Source organism: Salmo trutta, chromosome 16 (genome assembly GCF_901001165.1).
Source record: "Salmo trutta chromosome 16, fSalTru1.1, whole genome shotgun sequence".
NCBI classification, from domain to species: Eukaryota; Metazoa; Chordata; class Actinopteri; order Salmoniformes; family Salmonidae; genus Salmo; species Salmo trutta.
In genome coordinates, this window is record NC_042972.1 from 54144829 (window position 1) to 54164942 (window position 20114).

Consider the following 20114-nt stretch of genomic DNA (forward strand, 5'->3'; position numbering starts at 1 on the left):
ACTATCAGTCTTTTTTTTTTTTCTTTTTTTTTTTAAGGCAGCCTTCCGCACCTCTGATTCAGAGGGGTTGGGTTAAATGCAGAAGACTCATTTCATTTACTGCATTCAGTTGTACAACTGACTAGGTATCCCCCTTTCCCTCATCTCTCCCCTGTAAAGATCAACAACTAAGTGACTGGCATTTCACTGAGATGGGATGCTGCTGATGATGATATTGATTGGCACATGAACAGATTGCAGAGCCCGAGGTCCTATCGCTAATATCAGTTAGTCTATGGTGGTCTATGGTGGTTGGATTGCATAAGAAGAATTTTTAAACAACATTGATTTCACAGTAATGAATCTCTGCTGACAAGTCATATTCCCTACATAGTGCAAATAGGGGACTTTGGCTGAATCTCAAATGGCACCTAAGTAAGCAAGTAGTGTTTGATTTAAACTGGGAATGGATCACGTTTTGAGTAGATGATACTGTTCAAATTGACACCATTTGTAAAGTCTGACTTGTACTGCCACTCACTTCTCTCCAGTTGAGAGAATATAGATAGATCTATATCTATATCTATATCCCTTATCTATGGATAAAAATACCAACATAGTGTCTTAATCGGGGTTTGGGCCACCACAAGCCCGAACAGCTTCAAAGCACCCCTGCATAGATTCTACAAGTGTTTGGAACTCTATTGGAGGGATGCGACTCCATTCTTCCACCATCCTTTGGTGTTTTGTTGATGGTGGTGGAAAATGCTGTCTCAGGCACTGCTCCAGAATCTCCCATAAGTGTTCAATTGGGTTGAGATCTGGTGACTGACACAGCCATGGAATAGGGTTTACATCGTTTTTCATGCTCATCAAAGCATTCAGTGATCACTCATGCCCTGTGGATGGGGGCATTGTCATCCTATGGGGCCATAGCCATGGTAGCCAAAAGAATGGCCTGCCCAGCATTTTTATACATGTCCCTAAGCATGGTGGGATATTAATTGCTTAATTAACTCAGGAACCACACCTGTGGGGAAGCACCTGCTTTCAGTTTACTTTATCCCTCATTTACTCAAGAGTTTCCATTATTTTGGCAGTTACCTGTATCTTGTATGAGTCCCAATGGCCCTGCTTTTTTGCTGCATAGCCAGACCGTATATGTGTGTGTGTGTGTGTGTGTGTGTGTGTGTGTGTCTGTAAACGTGTGAAGCAGGCATGTGTGAATTGTGACGAGAGGGTACCCAGTCTGAAAAGACTTTGTTCCCAGAATACTGATCAAATAGCTGCAGTGACGTCACAAGGAGAAGGGAGAAATGGAGGATGGGAGAATAGTGATAATGCTGCTGCCAAGGGGGTTTTGCAGGTTGCAGATATTTTCTCGTCAGTCTTTTTTTTAAAATGTTTTCTCCCTGATGATTCTGACTGACTGCAGCAGCTGGCGGTCGGATCTCATCTTCTAATGTTATCCTGATGGAGTGCTGCGGAAGGAAACAAAGGGCATTCTAAACCTCTTCTCCCTGCTGTAAGGTCAAATCGTCTGTCGCGATACGAACAGGACACTGAAGCCAAGGCACAGCCTGAGAAACCTGCAGAGGTGACGACGAAGGAGGGAATGAAGAGGGGATGGGGAATCATAAAAAAAAAAGGGAAACGTGCACATCTCACTGGTTAAGATGCTGGAGTTGCGGGCAAGACATCCTTCATTTCTCGCTCACCTACCGGCAACCTGTGTCTGTGTTCTGATTACAGGAAACCTTGTATGTTTGACTGACTCTGTATACTGTAACCTTGAGGGGCACCGAGGAGAGAAGACCTTACATGTTTTTGGATGTGTGTAGATGGGACAGGGGTAACCCCTGGTTGACGGTGCAACAGCTGGTCAGGAAGGCTGAGGCTCTGTGGTCGTGGCGGGGGGGGGGGGGATAGAGAGAGGACTAGGTGCGATGAGGATGAATATTATCCTCCTGGTCTCAGATCTGGTTAGTAATGCTGGTTCACCTAAACTGGCTCCAGTCTTGAAGATTTGGTGTTGATGGGATCTAATGGAGATTGTGACGCAGAAGGTATTAACTACTGTGACTCCACAAACTTGCATGTTTAATCTGCACCACCACCTTTTCTTTCTCCATCTTTCCTGTTTTTTTTATTTTTATCTGCTGTCTCCCCTCTGCCATTTAACAGTCAGATACAAACAATCACAAAGTGTCTTTGGTCTCTCCAGGAGCCCTGTAACAAGCGGGTGAAGCCTCTTTCTCGGGTTACATCACTGGCCAACCTCATACCGCCAGTCAAGGCTGCACCTCTGAAGCGGATCGGACAAACACTGCAGGTATAACTACACCACCATTATAGTCTACTGAAATAACTATTCTGACAAATACGAGCACAGGACAAAACACTACAGATAAAGTGTTAAATATCATTGGTAACTAACTTTTTTTGGCCTGAAGGTATGAGGCATTATGATGCGGAAATAATGCATTGTTAGACTTGTCATGAGTACAGTTCCTTCAGAAAGTATTCACACCCCTTGACTTGTTCCAGATTTTCTTTTTTTACAGCCTGAAATAAAAATTGACTAAATTTAGATTTTTGGTCCCTGGTCTACACTTGATACCCTATACCCTCAAAGTGGAATAGCTTTTTTTTCGTTTTTTTTTTGCAAAATGAAAAGACCATTTCCGGAGACCTTCTCCCCTACCTCACCTCGCTCATCAACTCATCCTTGACCGCTGGCTACGTCCCTTCCGTCTTCAAGAGAGCGAGAGTTGCACCCCTTCTGAAAAAACCTACACTCGATCCCTCCGATATCAACAACTACAGACCAGTATCCTTTCTTTTCTCTCCAAAACTCTTGAACGTGCCGTCCTTGGCCAGCTCTCCTGCTATCTCTCTCAGAATGACCTTGATCCTAATCAGTCAGGTTTCAAGACTGGGCATTCAACTGAGACTGCTCTTCTCTGTGTCACGGAGGCTCTCCGCACTGCTAAAGCTAACTCTCTCTCCTCTGCTCTCATCCTTCTAGACCTATCTTCTGCCTTTGATACCGTGAACCATCAGATCCTCCTCTCCACCCTCTCCGAGCTGGGCATCTCCGGCGCGGCCCACGCTTGGATTGCGTCCTACCTGACAGGTCGCTCCTACCAGGTGGCGTGGCGAGAATCTGTCTCCGCACCACGTGCTCTCACCACTGGTGTCCCCCAGGGCTCTGTTCTAGGCCCTCTCCTATTCTCACTATACACCAAGTCACTTGGCTCGGTCATATCCTCACATGGTCTCTCCTATCATTGCTACGTAGACGACACACAATTAATCTTCTCCTTTCCCCCTTCTGATAACCAGGTGGCGAATCGCATCTCTGCATGTCTGGCAGACATATCAGTGTGGATGACGGCTCACCACCTCAAGCTGAACCTCGGCAAGACGGAGCTGCTCCTCCTCCCAGGGAAGGACTGCCCGTTCCATGATCTCGCCATCACGGTTGACAACTCCCTTGTGTCCTCCTCCCAGAGTGCTAAGAACCTTGGCGTGACCCTGGACAACACCCTGTCGTTCTCCACTAACATCAAGGCGGTGACCCGATCCTGTAGGTTCATGCTCTACAATATTCGCAGAGTACGACCCTGCCTCACACAGGAAGCGGCGCAGGTCCTAGTCCAGGCACTTGTCATCTCCCATCTGGATTACTGCAACTCGCTGTTGGCTGGGCTCCCTGCCTGTGCCATTAAACCCCTACAACTCATCCAGAACGCCGCAGCCCGTCTGGTGTTCAACCTTCCCAAGTTCTCTCACGTCACCCCGCTCCTCCGCTCTCTCCACTGGCTTCCAGTTGAAGCTCGCATCCGCTACAAGTCCATGCTGCTTGCCTACGGAGCTGTGAGGGGAACGGCACCTCCGTACCTTCAGGCTCTGATCAGGCCCTACACCCAAACAAGGGCACTGCGTTCATCCACCTCTGGCCTGCTCGCCTCCCTACCTCTGAGGAAGCACAGCTCCCGCTCAGCCCAGTCAAAACTGTTCGCTGCTCTGGCACCCCAATGGTGGAACAAGCTCCCTCACGACGCCAGGACAGCGGAGTCAATCACCACCTTCCGGAGACACCTGAAACCCCACCTCTTTAAGGAATACCTGGGATAGGATAAAGTAATCCTTCTACCCCCCCCCCCCCCGAAAGATTTAGATGCACTATTGTAAAGTGGTTGTTCCACTGGATATCTTAAGGTGAATGCACCAATTTGTAAGTCGCTCTGGATAAGAGCGTCTGCTAAATGACTTAAATGTAAATGTAAAAGCTGAAATGTCTTGAGTCTAAGTATTCAACCCTTTGTTAGGAGAGCCTAAATAAGTTCAAGATTACACATTTGCTTAAGAAGTCAGTGTATTCGGGAAGTATTCAGACCCCTTGACTTTTTCCACATTTTAAAATGGATTAGATTGTTTTTATTCCTAATCAATCTACACACAATACCCCATAAGCAAAAACAGGTTTAGACATTTTTGCAAATGTATTAAATATAAAAAAATTCACATTTACATAAGTATTCAGACCCTTTACTCAGTACTTTGTTGAAGGACCTTTGGCAGCGATTATAGCCTTGAGGCTTTTGTATAACGCTACAAGCTTGGCACACCTGTATTTGGGGAGTTTCTCCCATTCTTCCCTGCAGATCCTCTCAAGCTCTGTCAGGTTGGATGCGGAGCGTTGCTGCACAGCTATTTTCAGGTCTTTCCAGAGATGTTCGATCGGGTTCAAGTCCGGGCTCTGGCTGGGCCACTCAAGGACATTCAGAGACTTGTCCTGAAGCCACTCCTGTGTTGTCCTTGCTGTTTGCTTCCTGTTCGAAGGTGAACCTTCACCCCATTCTGTGGTCCTGAGCGTTCTGGAGCAGGTTTTCATCAAGGATCTCTCTGTACTTTGCTCCGTTCATCTTTCCCTCGATCCTGACTAGTCTCCCAGTCCCTGCCTCTGAAAAACATCCCCACAGCATGATGCTGCCACCACCATGCTTCACCGTAGGGATGGTGCCCAGTTTCCTCCACACGTGATGCTTGGCATTCAGGCCAAAGGGTTCAATCTTGGTTTCATCAGACCAGAGAGTCTTGTTTCTCATGGTCCGAGTCCTTTTAGGTGCCTTTTGGCGAACTCCAAGCGGGCTGTCATGTGCCTTTTACTGAGGAGTGGCTTTCGTCTGCCCACTACTATAAAGGCCTGATTGATGGAGTCCTTCTGGAAGGTTCTCCCATCTCCACAGTGGAACTCTGTCAGAGTGACCATCGGGTTCTTGGTCACCTCCCTGACCAAGGCCCTTCTCCACCGATTGCTCAGTTTGGCCGTGCGGCCAGCTCTAGTAAGAGTCTTGGTGGTTCCAAACTTCTTCCATTTAAGAATGATGAAGGCTACTGTGTTCTTGGACCTTCAATGCTGCAGACATTTTTTTTGGTACCCTCCCCCAGATCTGTGCCTTGACACAATCCTGTCTCGGAGCTCTACAAAAACTTCCTTCGACCTCATGGCTTGGTTTTTGCTCTGACATGCACTGTCGACTGTGGGACTTTTTTATATAGACAGGTGGGTGCCTTTCCAAATCATGTCCAATCAATTGAATTTACCACAGGTGGACTCCAATCAAGTTGTAGAAACATCTCAAGGATGATCAATGGAAACAGGATGCACCTGAGCGAGCGCAATTTCAAGTCTTTATGTCCTGAATACAAAGCATTGTGTTTGGGGTAAACACAACCGAGTACCACTCTTCATATTTCCAAGCATAGGGATGGGTGCATCATGTTATGGCACTAGGGAGTATTTTAGGATAAAAAGAAACGGAATAGAGCTAAGCACAGGCGAAAACCTGGTTGTCTGCTTTCCAACAGATACTGGGAGACAAATTCACCTTTTGAGCAACACAATAAGCTAAAATGCAAGGCTAAATATACACTGGAGTTGCTTACCAAGACTACTTTGAATGTTCCTGAGTGGCCTAGTTACAGTTTTGACTTAAATCGGCTTGAAAATCTATGGCAATACTTAAATGGCTGTCTAGCAATGATCAACTTGACAGAGCTTGAATAATTTTTTGAAGAATGTGCAAATATTGTACAATCCAGGTGGGCAAAGCGAGAGACTTGAGACTTTTCCAGAAAGACTCTCAGCTGTAATCACTGCCAAATGTGATTGTAACATGTATTGATGTGAATACTGTAAATGAGGTATTTAATTTGTACATTTGCAAAACGTTCTAAAAACACTTTGTTCACTTTGTAATTACGGTGTATTTGTGGGGTGTGTGGATGGGTGAGAGGGAAATAAATGAACTTAGGCTGTAACATAACAATGTGGAATAAGTCAAGGGGTATGAATACTTTGTAAAGGCACAGTATGTATTAATGTCTTATCTCATAATGACTAAAAGACAGCCATTTGAGTCAATGCAATTTAAATTATACCACATGTGTCTACAAAAACATGAATAGCGTGATTGTCCGACCTAGAACATAACAGATAAGCTGGCTTCTAAGTCCAAATCAATCACTTTCCCAGACCATCATCCACTAAGTACGCCAGCCCTCATCTGACCTGTGTATGATGTCTTGCTGTAATGTGTTGTGTTCTAGATTATTCTGACCTCACTATCGTCGCACAGTGTTTGAATAGAATAGCATTACAGAAAGGATCATCTAGACAATAGTACAGTAACATACAGATATCAGACACAAGGTAAGTGGCATATGAGAACAAATGTGTTGGTATGGTCTTTTTTATATCCTTCCTAGTTGGTGGTATCCTATGAAGGACAATTTTTCTAATATTTGTCTTTTCATACTCTTCTCTCAATCACTCACACAGGACCACTCACCTTCCTGTGTGTCTCTCTCTCTCTATTCCGCAGCGTTCCATCAGCTTCCGCAGTGAGAGTCGGACAGAGTCGGTCATGCCTCCCAGACCATGGACGCGGCCGGCCCCGCCTGCCAACACCAAGCGGCGTGACAGCAAGCTGTGGAGCGAGACCTTTGACGTGCGACTTGGACACCAAATGCTGTCGTCCAAGGAGATCAATCGCCAAGAGGTGAGGAAAGCTTTTCAACAGGGGTAGTACAGGAGGTTACTATGGCAGAGCACTGTTACTAACACTAGGGTAACCTGGTCTCCAGAGAGCCGGCTTATGGACGAGACTATCAGGGTTACAAAGGGAGTACACAGTTACTATCAGAGGAATAGAAATACTGTCAGACTTGTATATGCACCTGTATAGTTTTGGCTGGAAGGTTTGTCTGGCTTTGATTTCAACTGACATTTAAAATGGAGGCCATGTCATAAACATTTAGAATAGCATGGCTATACCAAGGATGTGCGTCTCCTAGAATGCATGGAAGACTTTAGATTGAGGGGCCCATAGCAAAATCCAAAACCAGAGAGAGAAAATCCCTTGATCCTAGTCCAGGGATGGGCAACTGGCAGCCTTTTATAGGCCCATGGATCAATTTAGAAAAACCCGACCCCAAAACAATTTAAATATATATTTTTAGGAACTCAGTCGGTCTCTCAACTTACTGTTGAGAGTTAGAATGGTAGTATACACAAGGTGACATTTTCATCAGTAGTTTTTCTCGTTATGTAAGTCACTCAATAAGCCATGTCGGCTAATGATTTTTTGCCAGCTATCTAAACTTGTAGTAATGATGTCTGAATACCATCTGGGCAATCAATCAGGGCATGTGACCAGGGGCAATGACCTCGAGGGGGCCCCCATTGATATCATATTAACATGGCATAAGTCATGGCAATATGTGTAGAATTGTAAAAAATTTGCTTTAAAATGGCAACATTTTCTCTCCGCCCCATAGCAAAATGTGTAGAATTGCCGGAAATTAACATTTTAAAACAAAACAAATGATCTCTGCTGTCAAGACGGGAGCCAGTAAAATGCATTGCATGCAAATCTCGTTTAGGGCCCCCAAAAGGCCAGGGCTGGCCCTGGCTACTGGTATAATGCATTTAGTTAAAGGTCTAGTGCAGCCGTTTTTATCTTGATATCAAATCATTTCTGGGTAATAATTAAGTATCTTACTCTGCTTTCAAGTAGCCCTTTACACTCGTACGGGTCGAAAATGGCAGATTTGGGCACTAATAGCCGTGTACATTGGATTATAGTGGCTGTACAGTAACATGCTATACATGACGTCAGAGGTCTGGCCCTGCACTTCAAAGCGCTGCATAGGTTTTGACTGGCAAACGTACTGAATTTGAGCACCGCATGCAACAAGAAGTTGACCCCATCCCTCCCGGTAATTGGGCAACTTTTGCAACAAAAAAATGTCAGAGGGAAATGCTGTAAATTTAAGAACATTTTATTTTGAAAGATGAGACTTTGAGGATTATAATAAATACCGATTTTTGATGTCGTACAAGCTAGCCAAAAACATATGTGCGCTTCCCGTATCCAAATCATCATTGTCACCATTTATGATCACTATGTTTGATGTACAGTTGCAAGATTACATGTCGTCATACCCTGGGTTGTTCCGAACAGAATGAGCCTATTATTATTTTTATTTTTTTGTGAAGAACATTTGCCTTGGCGCATGCAACTGAAGGCACTGATGACTCCTTTCTATGCGCACCAAAGTTACCATCTGTTTCTCTGAATTGCCTTGTGATAGCCTAACACTGTAAGATCATATTTTATCATTTAGCTACTCATGTTGGCAATGGAACAAGCTTTCAAATCATGCCCAACTGACCCAGATTGTGATTTATATTGGTCTGTTTTTGGATTGCGTAAACAACAGTAATTGTGTGCTTGCTCTAGTTTCTGAACGGCACAGATAGGAGAGCTCAAAAAAGTACCTTTTATAGTTGAAGACTCTTCTTTGAGTCATAAAAGAGCATTGAAATTGCTTCGGAACTGTGTACATTTTGGAGAGGTGTGTGTGTGTGTGTGTGTGTGTGTGTGTGTGTGTGTGTGGCCACTTGGGAGACACCAGTTAGTCCTCTCACTCAAACCCTTGTCATTTTGTTTGTCTTATGTTGCACCTACCCCACATTTTCAGATTTCGTTATCAACAAATACGGCAAAGTACAGTAAATCTAAAATGCACATTAAATCAACAGCGTAATGTTTTGGATTCAGTCTACATTTCAATGGAGCCCTATCTATATAGGCCAATTCCCACGAGTGTAAAGTGGTCAAAAAGAAACAAAAATAGGTTCTTGGCAAAGAGCAATTTCTTGAGCAAGAATTTTGTTAGGATTGTCTGGGAGTGATCTGAGAAGGGAAAACTGAAAACGAGTTGTTATTGGCTGAAAGTTTGGAACAAATGTACTGCCTAGTGATGTCACCAGGCAGGCCAAAACTCCATCCTACCAAAACAGGCTGAAATTTCAGCCTGTCTGAAATGTTAGCTAGCTGCCTATCAAGCTAGTGGGGTTTCTTGAGGGCTTGAAAGCAGCCCGCGACACGGTTAGCCATTGTGGCTGTGACCGTGGATTGTCCCGGGTTTGTGGCTGTCTAAATCCCTGCTGTTTTTTGTTGTGTTCAATCTTCCCTGTGACCTGCCCTGTCTGTAACTGCGAGGGGTAACCGCGTAACCTACGTTGCCTGTTACCATGACAAAGACCAAAGCCAGTGGGACTACTGTTGAGGACAGTGGGGTCTCTCTATCACAGCTGAAGGATCTTTTAAACTAATAAAAATTGTTCTACAAGCAGAATCGGCAGTGTTTTGACGATTAAAATAATAGATGACCTGACTAGAGAGATCCAGGACCTGAAAAACGGGACAAAGTGAGGGAAATTCTCTGAGAAATTGAAGATTGACCACCAAAAGATTGAGGTGGAATGCGCCCACAGGACTGGAAAAATCACCACCGGCCCAGGTGACAGGCCCAGGCCGATAGTGGTCAAGTTCCTGAGGTTCAAGGACAAGGTAGCTGTTCTGGAAAGAGCCAAGAACTTAAGATCAAATCAAATTTATTTATATAGCCCTTCTTACATCAGCTGATATCTCAAAGTGCTGTACAGAAACCCAGCCTAAAACCCCAAACAGCAAGCAATGCAGGTGTAGAAGCACGGTGGCTAGGAAAAACTCCCTAGAAAGGCCACGACCTAGGAAGAAACCTAGAGAGGAACCAGGCTATGAGGGGTGGCCAGTCCTCTTCTGGCTGTGCCGGGTGGAGATTATAACAGCACATGGCCAATATGTTCAAATGTTCATAAATGACCAGCATGGTCAAATAATAATATTCACAGTTGTCGAGGGTGTAACAAGTCAGCACCTCGAGTAAATGTCAGTTGGCTTTTCATAGCCGATCATTGAGAGTATCTCTACCTCTCCTGCTGTCTCTAGAGAGTTGAAAACAGCAGGTCTGGGACAGGTAGCACGACCGGTGAACAGGTCAGGGTTCCAAATCCGCAGGCAGAACAATTGAAACTGGAGCAGCAGCACGGCCAGGTGGACTGGGGACAGCAAGGAGTCATCATGTCAGGTAGTCCTGAGGCATGGTCCTAGGGCTCAGGTCCTCCGAGAGAGAAAGAGAGAATTAGAGAGAGAATACTTAAATTCACACAGGACACCGGATAAGACAGGAGAAATACTCCAGATATAACAGACTGACCCTAGCCCCCCCGACACATAAACTACTGCAGCATAAATACTGGAGGCTGAGACAGGAGGGGTCAGGAGACACTGTGGCCCCATCTGACGATACCCCTGGACAGGGCCAAACAGGAAGGATATAACCCCACCCACTTTGCCAAAGCACAGCCCCCACACCACTAGAGGGATATCTTCAACCACCAACTTACAATCCTGAGACAAGGCCGAGTATAGCCCACAAAGATCTCCGCCACGGCACAACCCAAGGGGGGGTGCCAACCCAGACAGGAAGACCACGTCAGTGACTCAACCCACTCAAGTGACGCACCCCTCCTAGGGACGGCATGGAAGAACACCAATAAGCCAGTGACTCAGCCCCTGTAATAGGGTTAGAGGCAGAGCATCCCAGTGGAGAGAGGGGAACCGGCCAGGCAGAGACAGCAAGGGTGGTTCGTTGCTCCAGAGCCTTTCCGTTCACCTTCACACTCCTGGGCCAGACTACACTCAATCATAGGACCCACTGAAGAGAAGTCTTCAGTAAAGACTTAAAGGTTGAGACCGAGTCTGCATCTCTCACATGGGTAGGCAGACTATTCCATAAAAATGGAGCTCTATAGGAGAAAGCCCTGCCTCCAGCTGTTTGCTTAGGAATTCTAGGGACAATTAGGAGGCCTGCGTCTTGTGACCGTAGCGTACGTGTAGGTATGTACGGCAGGACCAAACCTTGATCAGCCCTTGCCTTAACAGGAAGCCAGTGTAGGGAGGCTAACACTGGAGTAATATGATCCAATTTTTTGGTTCTAGTCAGGATTCTAGCAGCCGTATTTAGCACTAACTGAAGTTTATTTAGTGCTTTATCCGGGTAGCCGGAAAGTAGCGCATTGCCGTAGTCCAACCTAGAAGTAACAAAAGCATGGATTAATTTTTCTACATCAATTGTGGACAGAAAGTTTCTGATTTTTGCAATGTTACGTAGATGGAAAAAAGCTGCCCTTGAAACAGTCTTGATATGTTCTTCAAAAGAGAGATCAGGGTCCAGAGTAATGCCGAGGTCCTTCAGTTTTATTTGAGACGACTGTACAACCATCAAGATTAATTGTCAGATTTAACAGAAGATCTCTTTGTTTCTTGGGACCTAGAACAAGCATCTCTGTTTTGTCTGAGTTTAAAAGTAGAACATTTGCAGCCATCCACTTCCTTATGTCTGAAGAGGAATGTATATCTTCCACAACAAGGACTATCCTGAAGCTGTGGGCCAGAAGAGGAAAGAACTGATCCCAGCCATGAAAGCTGCCACTGCGCGTGGGAACATTGCTTACATCCACTATGACAGGCTCATTGTCCACCCTCGCTTCCAGAAGCCTGGAAGGGATGAGAAAGCCAAGCCAGCAGCGCACGCACACACACAAATATATATTAATCAAATAGTATCTCTTTGTTTGCTCTTTTCCATATTATGTCTATCTCTGATAAGCTACCCAGGAAAGGGCTGAAAATATCCCGTTAATATATGTAATCTTAAAAATAAGGTTCATGAATCAATAACTTGCTAACATCAGATAACGTTCATACAGTGGCAAGAAAAAGTATGTGAATCCTTTGGAATTACCTGGATTTCTGCATAAATTGGTCATACAATTTGACCTGATCTTCATCTAAGTCACAACAATAGACAAACACAGTCTGCTTAAACTAATAAAACACAAACAATTATACATTTTTATGTCTATATTGACCACACCGTGTAAACGTTCACAGTGCAGGGTGGGAAAAGTACGTGAACCCCCTTTTAATAACTGGTTGACCCTCTTTTGGCAGCAATAACCTCAACCAAACGTTTTCTGTAGTTGCGTATCAGACCTGCACAATGGTCAGGAGGAATTTTGGACCATTACTCTTTACTAAACTGTTTCAGTTCAGCAATATTCTTGATGTCTGGTGTGAACCGCTCTCGAGGTCATGTCACAGCATCTCAATCAGGTTGAGGTCAGGGCTGGGCCACTCCAGAAGGCATATTTTCTTCTGTTGAAGCCACTTCTGTGTTTTGGGTCGTTGTTCTGTTGCATCACCCAACTTCTGGGTGATGTCCTATTGAGCTTCAATTGGCGGACAGATAGCCTAACATTCTCCTGCAAAATGTCTTGATAAACATCAATTTTTCTGTCAATGATAGCAAGCTGCCCAGGCCCTAAGGCAGCCCCAAACCATGATGCTCCCTCCACCATATTTTACATTTAGGATGAGGTTTTGATGTTGGTGTGCTGTGCCTTTTTTTCTCCACACACAGTGTTGTGTGTTCCTTCCAAACACCACAACTTTAGTTTCATCTGTCCACAGAATATTTTGCCAGTAGCGCTGTAGAACATCCAGGTGCTCTTTTGTGAACTTCAGACGTGCAGCAATGGATTTTTTTTAGACAGCAGTGGCTTCTTCCGTGGTGTACTCCCATGAACACCATTCTTGTTTAGTGTTTTCCGTATCGTAGACTCATCAACAGAGATGTTAGCATGTTCCAGAGATTTCTGTAAGTCTTTAGCTGACACTCTAGGATTCTCCTTAACCTCATTGAGCATTCTGCGCTGTGCTCTTGCAGTCATCTTTGCAGGACGGCCACTCCTAGGGAGAGTAGCAACAGTGCTGAACTTTATCAATTTATAGACAATTTGTCTTACCGTGGACTGATGAACGTCAAGGCTTTTAGAGATACTTTTGTAACCCTTTCCAGCTTTATGAAAGTCAACTATTCTTAATCTTAGGTCTTCTGAGATGTCTTTTGTTCGAGGCATGTTTCACATCAGTCAATGCTTCATGTGAATACCAAATTCAGATTTTGTGAGTTTTTTATATTGCAGGGCAGCTCTAACCAACATCTCCAATCTTGTCTCATTGGTTGGGCGCCAGGTTAGCTGAGTCCTGACTCCAATTAGCTTTTGGAGAGGTCATTAGCCAAGGGGTTCATATACTTTTTCCAACCTACACTGTGAATGTTTAAATTATGTATTCAATATAGACAAGAGAAATACAATCATTGGGGTGTTATTTGTTGAAGCACACTGTCTATTGTTGTGACTTAGAGGAAGATCAGATAAAATTGACAAATTTATGTAGAAATACAGGTAATTCCAAAGGGTTCACATTCTTTTTCTTGCAACTGTATATTAGCCATTTCTGAGACTCTCACTTAAATAATTAATTGATGATACAGCAGTAGCAATACAAGGACATAACATCTATAGAAGAGACAGAAATGCTTATGGGGCATGCATTTTATTGCATGACATAAGTATTTGATACATCAGAAAAGCAGAACTTAATATTTGGTACAGAAACCTTTGTTTGCAATTACAGAGGTCATACGTTTCCTGTAGTTCTTGACCAGGTTTGCACACACTGCAGCAGGGATTTTGGCCCACTCCGCCATACAGACCTTCTCCAGATCCTTCAGGTTTCGGGGCTGTCGCTGGGCAATACGGACTTTCAGCTCCCTCCAAAGATTTTCTATTGGCTTCAGGTCTGGAGACAGGCTAGGCCACTCCAGGACATTGAGATGCTTCTTACGGAGCCACTCCTTAGTTGCCCTGGCTGTGTGTTTTGGGTCGTTGTCATGCTGGAAGACCCAGCCACGACCCATCTTCAATGCTCTTACTGAGGGAAGGAGGTTGTTGGCCAAGATCTCGCGATACATGGCCCCATCCATCCTCCCCTCAATACGGTGCAGTCGTCCTGTCCCCTTTGCAGAAAAGCATCCCCAAAGAATGATGTTTCCACCTCCATGCTTCACGGTTGGGATGGTGTTCTTGGGGTTGTACTCATCCTTCTTCTTCCTCCAAACACGGCGAGTGGAGTTTAGACCAAAAAGCTCTATTTTTGTCTCATCAGACCACATGACCTTCTCCCATTCCTCCTCTGGATCATCCAGATGGTCATTGGCAAACTTCAGACAGGCCTGGACATGCGCTGGCTTGAGCAGGGGGACCTTGCGTGCGCTGCAGGATTTTAATCCATGACGGCGTAGTGTGTTACTAAAGGTTTTCTTTGAGACTGGTCCCAGCTCTCTTCAGGTCATTGACCAGGTCCTGCCGTGTAGTTCTGGGCTGATCCCTCACCTTCCTCATGATCATTGATGCCCCACGAGGTGAGATCTTGCATGGAGCCCCAGACCGAGGGTGATTGACCGTCATCTTGAACGTCTTCCATTTTCTAATAATTGCGCCAACAGTTGTTGCCTTCTCACCAAGCTGCTTGCCTATTGTCCTGTAACCCATCCCAGCCTTGTGCAGGTCTACAATTTTATCCCTGATGTCCTTACACAGCTCTCTGGTCTTGGCCATTGCGGAGAGGTTGGAGTCTGTTTGAGTGTGTGGACAGGTGTCTTTTTATACAGGTAACGAGTTCAAACAGGAGCAGTTAATACAGGTAATGAGTGTAGAACAGGAGGGCTTCTTAAAGAAAAACGAACAGGTCTGTGAGAGCCGGAATTCTTACTGGTTGGTAGGTGATCAAATACTTATGTCATGCAATAAAATGCAAATGAATTACTTAAAAATCATACAATGTGATTTTCTGGATTTTTGTTTTAGATTCTGTCTCTCACAGTTGAAATGTACCTATGATAAAAATTACAGACCTCTACATGCTTTGTAAGTGGGAAACACTGCCGATTTCGCCAGTTATCAAATACTTGTTCTCCCCACTGTATATAGAGCCATTATTGCATGGAACTCCATTCCATCTCAAATTGCTCAAATGGACAGCAAACCTGGTTTCAAAAACGGATAAAGCAACACCTCACGGCACAGCGCCTATCCCCTATTTGACCTAGATATTTTGTTTCTATTGATACGTTGGCTACGTGTGCCTTTTTTTGGTGATTTCAAAAAAAAAATGTATTAATGTAGTTCTGTCCTTGAGATGTTCTTGTTCTGTATTATGTCATGTTTTGGGTGGACCCCAGGAACAATAGCTGCTGCTTTTGCAACTGCTAATGGGGATCCTAATAAAATACCAAAATCATCCTCTGAGGTAATGGCAAGCAATTTTTAAACTGTCTGTTTGAGATACAAGTTTTGATTTAAAAAAAAAAAAAAAAAAAAAAATTGTGTGTGTTTTCTCTCCAATTTATGCTTTGGCCACATACGAGTATAGGGTGAGTCAACAAGATTATTTGGGTATGAGTTAACCTCACTTTTAAAAGTTAGTGTTCTGTTTTCACTGGACAGTTACTGTAAAGAGGAGCAGCAGGAGTGGGTGGAGGGGTTCCATTGATTCTCCATCTGGTTCACCACTCTACCAGGGCAGAGCATAGTCAGAGGGGAGAGTCTAGACTACAGGATCAAATGCTATATAACTCCACCGTTTTCACAGTTCAAATTAGTTAGGCCTGTCTGAAACAACATGCCCTCCACACAAACTGGGACTCCACCTCCCAGGCCACGCAGAGTAGACATCAAAGGACAGTGGAAATGGAATAGGGTGTTTTTTAGAAAATAATCCATCTGTTCACTGGGAAGTATTCAGGGGTCAGTGGGGTCCTGTGTTTTCTTCTGTGTGCGCACAACAGAAGTCGTCTTGTGGCGAAGTCTTGTGGCTTTAGAGAGGTGACGCGTTGAGCGCTTTAGATTAGTCTGTCACTGTTGTGAAACGCATATTTCATATTGACTCCTTTTTCTAGAAAATGATTGCATGTTTTAGTTTTTTTTTATCTTTGAAGGTGATGCATGAATTGTTGTTTCTCACAGATGTTTGTCTACGTGGAGAGCCTTGTTTCACCGTTCTCTCGTTATCTTCTGTCTTCCTCTGTGTGTTTTGCAGGCGATCTTTGAGCTTTCTCGAGGGGAGAAGGATCTCGTTGAGGATCTGAAGCTGGCCAAGAAGGTACAATCTGCTTTTCCAATAAAGATAATTTCCCTTTTCGAGTTATTCTACCCTGCTGATCAGCCAGGCTCCAGTTTCCCCTGCGCGCTGACAATCACACACTTGAGACCCCTGTGGGGTGTGTGTGTTTTTGACCATTACAGTAGATGTACAACAATATGCCAACAGATGTTTAGTGTATTTTTTTTAAGTGTAATACTGTTGCGAAAATATATTTTGTATCTGATGGAGATGTCCCATTTTTATTTTATTAAACCTTTATTTAACTAGGCAAGTCAGTTAAGAACAAATTTCTTATTTTCAATGACGGCCTAGGAACAGTGGGTTAACTGCCTTGTTCAAGGGCAGAACAACAGATTTTTACCTTGTCAGCTCGGGGATTCGATCTTGCAACCTTTCGGTCACTAGTCCAATGCTCTAACCACTAGGCTACCTGCCACCCCATTTGACGTCCGTTGCCTTTTCTTTAGTGCTGTTTTGTCAAGGGGACAAAAGTTTTTTCCACTAATATTGGACGTGTTGTTTTATATTACGTCTGAGCTATGATCAAGTAGCTTATCAAACACTTGTTTATTCGTAACTTATGACATGGATGTCTACATTTGAAAAACACCAAGGGTTTATCCATCTTCAGGGCTCACACTTGATTCACATTTTAATGCTTCTAAAACTTGTTTTAATGTAACAAGTGAGAAATGGTGTTGGGTTGCATTGTTACTGTTCTAACTTAACGTTCTCCTTTCTCTGTACCTGTAGGCGTACCATGACCCAATGCTGAAACTGTCCATCATGACAGAACATGAGCTCAACCAGATCTTCGGAACCCTGGAATCTCTCATTCCGCTACATGAAGGTGAGAATGAACGCTTACAAAAGGACAGAACCACAAGATAGGGGAATTGCAAAGAAACACAGTTGCTCACACACAGAAGTCAACACACACACGCACACACACACTAACACCCAAATGAGCCGTTAGACAGAGGTTGAGACCGCTCCTTCTACTCACTATTCAGATCTGCTGAGTCGACTGCGAGAGGCCAGGAAACCAGACGGCTCCACAGAACATGTGGGACACATCCTAGTGGACTGGGTAAGACCATCCGTTATGATCATATGTAGGGGTTGAGGGTTTTCCTCACCATGTGACCTAAACAGGAAAAACTGATGGATCAACTTGATTTATATAACAGTTTAATGCTGATTGTACTTTGCAATCAGACAGTTGTATGTTCATACTACACATGCCCGAGGTGGGAATATCTAACAGTAAACAAGTTAGACATACTGACACATTTTCTAAAACAATGTTGGAGGTGGGTTATGGTAGAGAAATAAACATTAAATTCTCTAGCAAAGCTCTGGTGGACATTCCTGCAGTCAGCATGCCAATTGCACGCTCCCTCAAAACTTGAGGAATCTGTGGCATAGTGTTGTGTGACACAACTGCACATTTTAGAGTGGCCATTTATTGTCCCCAACACAAGGTGCACCTGTGTCATAAACATGCTGTTTAATCAGCTTGTTGATATGCTACACCTGTCTGGTGGATGGATTATCTTGGAAAAGGATAAATGCTCCTCAACAGGGACGTAAACAAATTTGTGCACACAATTTGAGAGATGCGTTTTGTGCTTATGGAAAATGTATGGGATCCTTTATTTCAGTTGATGACAAATGGGACCAACACTTTACATGTTGCGTTTATATTTTTGTTCAGTATACATATGAAATGGGTAAAACGGTATGTAAACATTATTAAAGGTGTCTAGTCCTTGCCAATGATAAGCATACCCATAACATTATGCAGCCATCACCATGCTTGAAAATATGAGAAGTGGTACTCATTAATGCATCCATGCAACTTATTATGTGACTTGTTTTAGCACATTTTTACTGCTGAACTTAATTAGGCTTGCCATAACAAAGGGCTTGAATACTTATTGACTCAAGACGTTACAGCTTTTCATTTGTAAAGAATTCTAAAAATATAATTCCACTTTGACGTTATGGGGTATTGTGTGAAGGCCAGTGGCAAAAAAAATCAAAATGTAATCCATTTTAAATACAGACTAACAGAACAAAATGTGGAAATAGTTAATGGGTGGTGTTTTGGTGGCAAATCAAAAACAGTAAACTGAACTGGCCTGTGGGGAGAGAGGGAGCTAGATTTGTCCTTGTATCACTGGCAAACTAAGTGGTTTTGTGTCACTTCACTTCAACAGCATCAATTTACTCAAGACTTTTCTGGGGATGGATTCAGCCATCGAGAACCCCCAAAACAGCTAGTTCATGAGGCAGCCTGAGATGTTTGTTTTTCGTAGCATAGCTAGCTTATGAATACAGAGTCATCCTGTGTCTTATTGACATTTTGGCCCAGTGTACTTCTTCAACTACCAACAATCCCTCTGTGTGTGTGTGTGTGTGTGTGTGTGTGTGTGTGAGAGAGATCAGAGCTCTGTATAGGGTGTGCACTCCAAGCTCGGTCAGTTGACATCTGGGGTTCACACACCCACAGTAGCCGTTGTTGCAACACCCAGAGAAATCTCCTACTGGTGTGGAGTTTGGTTACCCTGTGGGGAGGTTAAAGGCTCTTAAGTAACATGTCATGATAACTTCCTTAGAATGTGTGCAGTGACACTTTAGCTGGACACCTTAGCAAAGAGCTGGAATCAGGTTAGTTCTGCAGTGCTGTGAAGTGTGTTAGTGTGTCCAAGGCTCTTAGTGTAGGGATGCTGAGTGGCTCCTCTCCATCCCTACTTCCTGTTTACACTAGGTAGTTATGGGGAACAATGTATGCCTCACAAGGATGCGGAGAGCCTCCTCTGCTCCCCTGCTTCTCAGGGGTTTACTTGCCCTTCTCCTCTGAACTCTGCTCCACCACGGAAAAATGTGGTTGCGTAATAGAGTAAAGATTTCCCAATTCCACTTCATCTCCAAATCATCTATTGGTCACTTTTAAACAATGAAAAGTGAAACAAAGCAAGTTCTCTGTCCTATATTTCCTCATGCTAGAACTTCAGATCAATCCACCATGAAAAATGACCTTCAAAGATTAAATGATCATCCTAAGCCTTTCTTCTTCTTTTTTCTCCACGAAGAACAAGGTGATTGTTAGTGGTGTTCCTATGAAAAAGGGCTGTGAGGCTAATGCCGCCTTGGGGTTAGTCATGTGGATGTACGAATGTGAACCTGCACCCATCAACCCCCTCTTCCATCGACATCACCTCCCAATACACTGCACAGAATGAAGCACCAAAAATATATAAGTACTATTTTAGATTTCTTCTTGCCTCTGACTGTATTAGAGGAGGTCCAACATCCTTCCCTTCTCCAAAGCAGTTTTAAAAAGGAGGTGGAGAGATTATTCGAGGAATCAAGGAAAGATTAATAGGGAAAGAGCCTCTGGCTCACAGTAAAAAAGAAATAAAAAAGATATCCTGGTCAAACTCTTGGCTCGATAATAGATGATACCAAGAAAGCTTATCTGATTATTTACTTGAAAGAGCGTGATCGATGTCAGGGCCTATGTTATCGTTCTCATCAGGCCTCTCCCCCTAGCTTTGTATGAGTGTGTTCAGTATTAGTTGAGTGATTGTTTTGACTGTACATTCCTGCCTGCCTCCAGAGTTGGGCTCTGGACATACTTCACCTACTGTAGGT

The 20114-nt window shown here is 44.0% G+C and overlaps 1 protein-coding gene across 7 annotated transcripts in view; it reads left to right on the top strand.

Moving 5' to 3' along the window:
• The window catches only part of LOC115151044 (rho guanine nucleotide exchange factor 3), a 129718-nt gene that overhangs the window by 105729 nt on the left and 3875 nt on the right, over window positions 1-20114 (top strand). For 5 of the 7 annotated variants that reach the window (XM_029694966.1, XM_029694970.1, XM_029694969.1 and 2 more), the window contains 5 exons: window positions 2204-2311; window positions 6873-7049; window positions 16389-16451; window positions 17208-17304; window positions 17468-17544. In XM_029694966.1, coding sequence (XP_029550826.1) covers window positions 2204-2311; window positions 6873-7049; window positions 16389-16451; window positions 17208-17304; window positions 17468-17544 — 522 coding nt within the window. Of the gene's footprint in view, window positions 1-1917; window positions 2058-2203; window positions 2312-6872; window positions 7050-16388; window positions 16452-17207; window positions 17305-17467; window positions 17545-20114 lie in introns of those variants that run through there. The other 2 variants (XM_029694971.1, XM_029694972.1) reach the window with 2 other exon arrangements.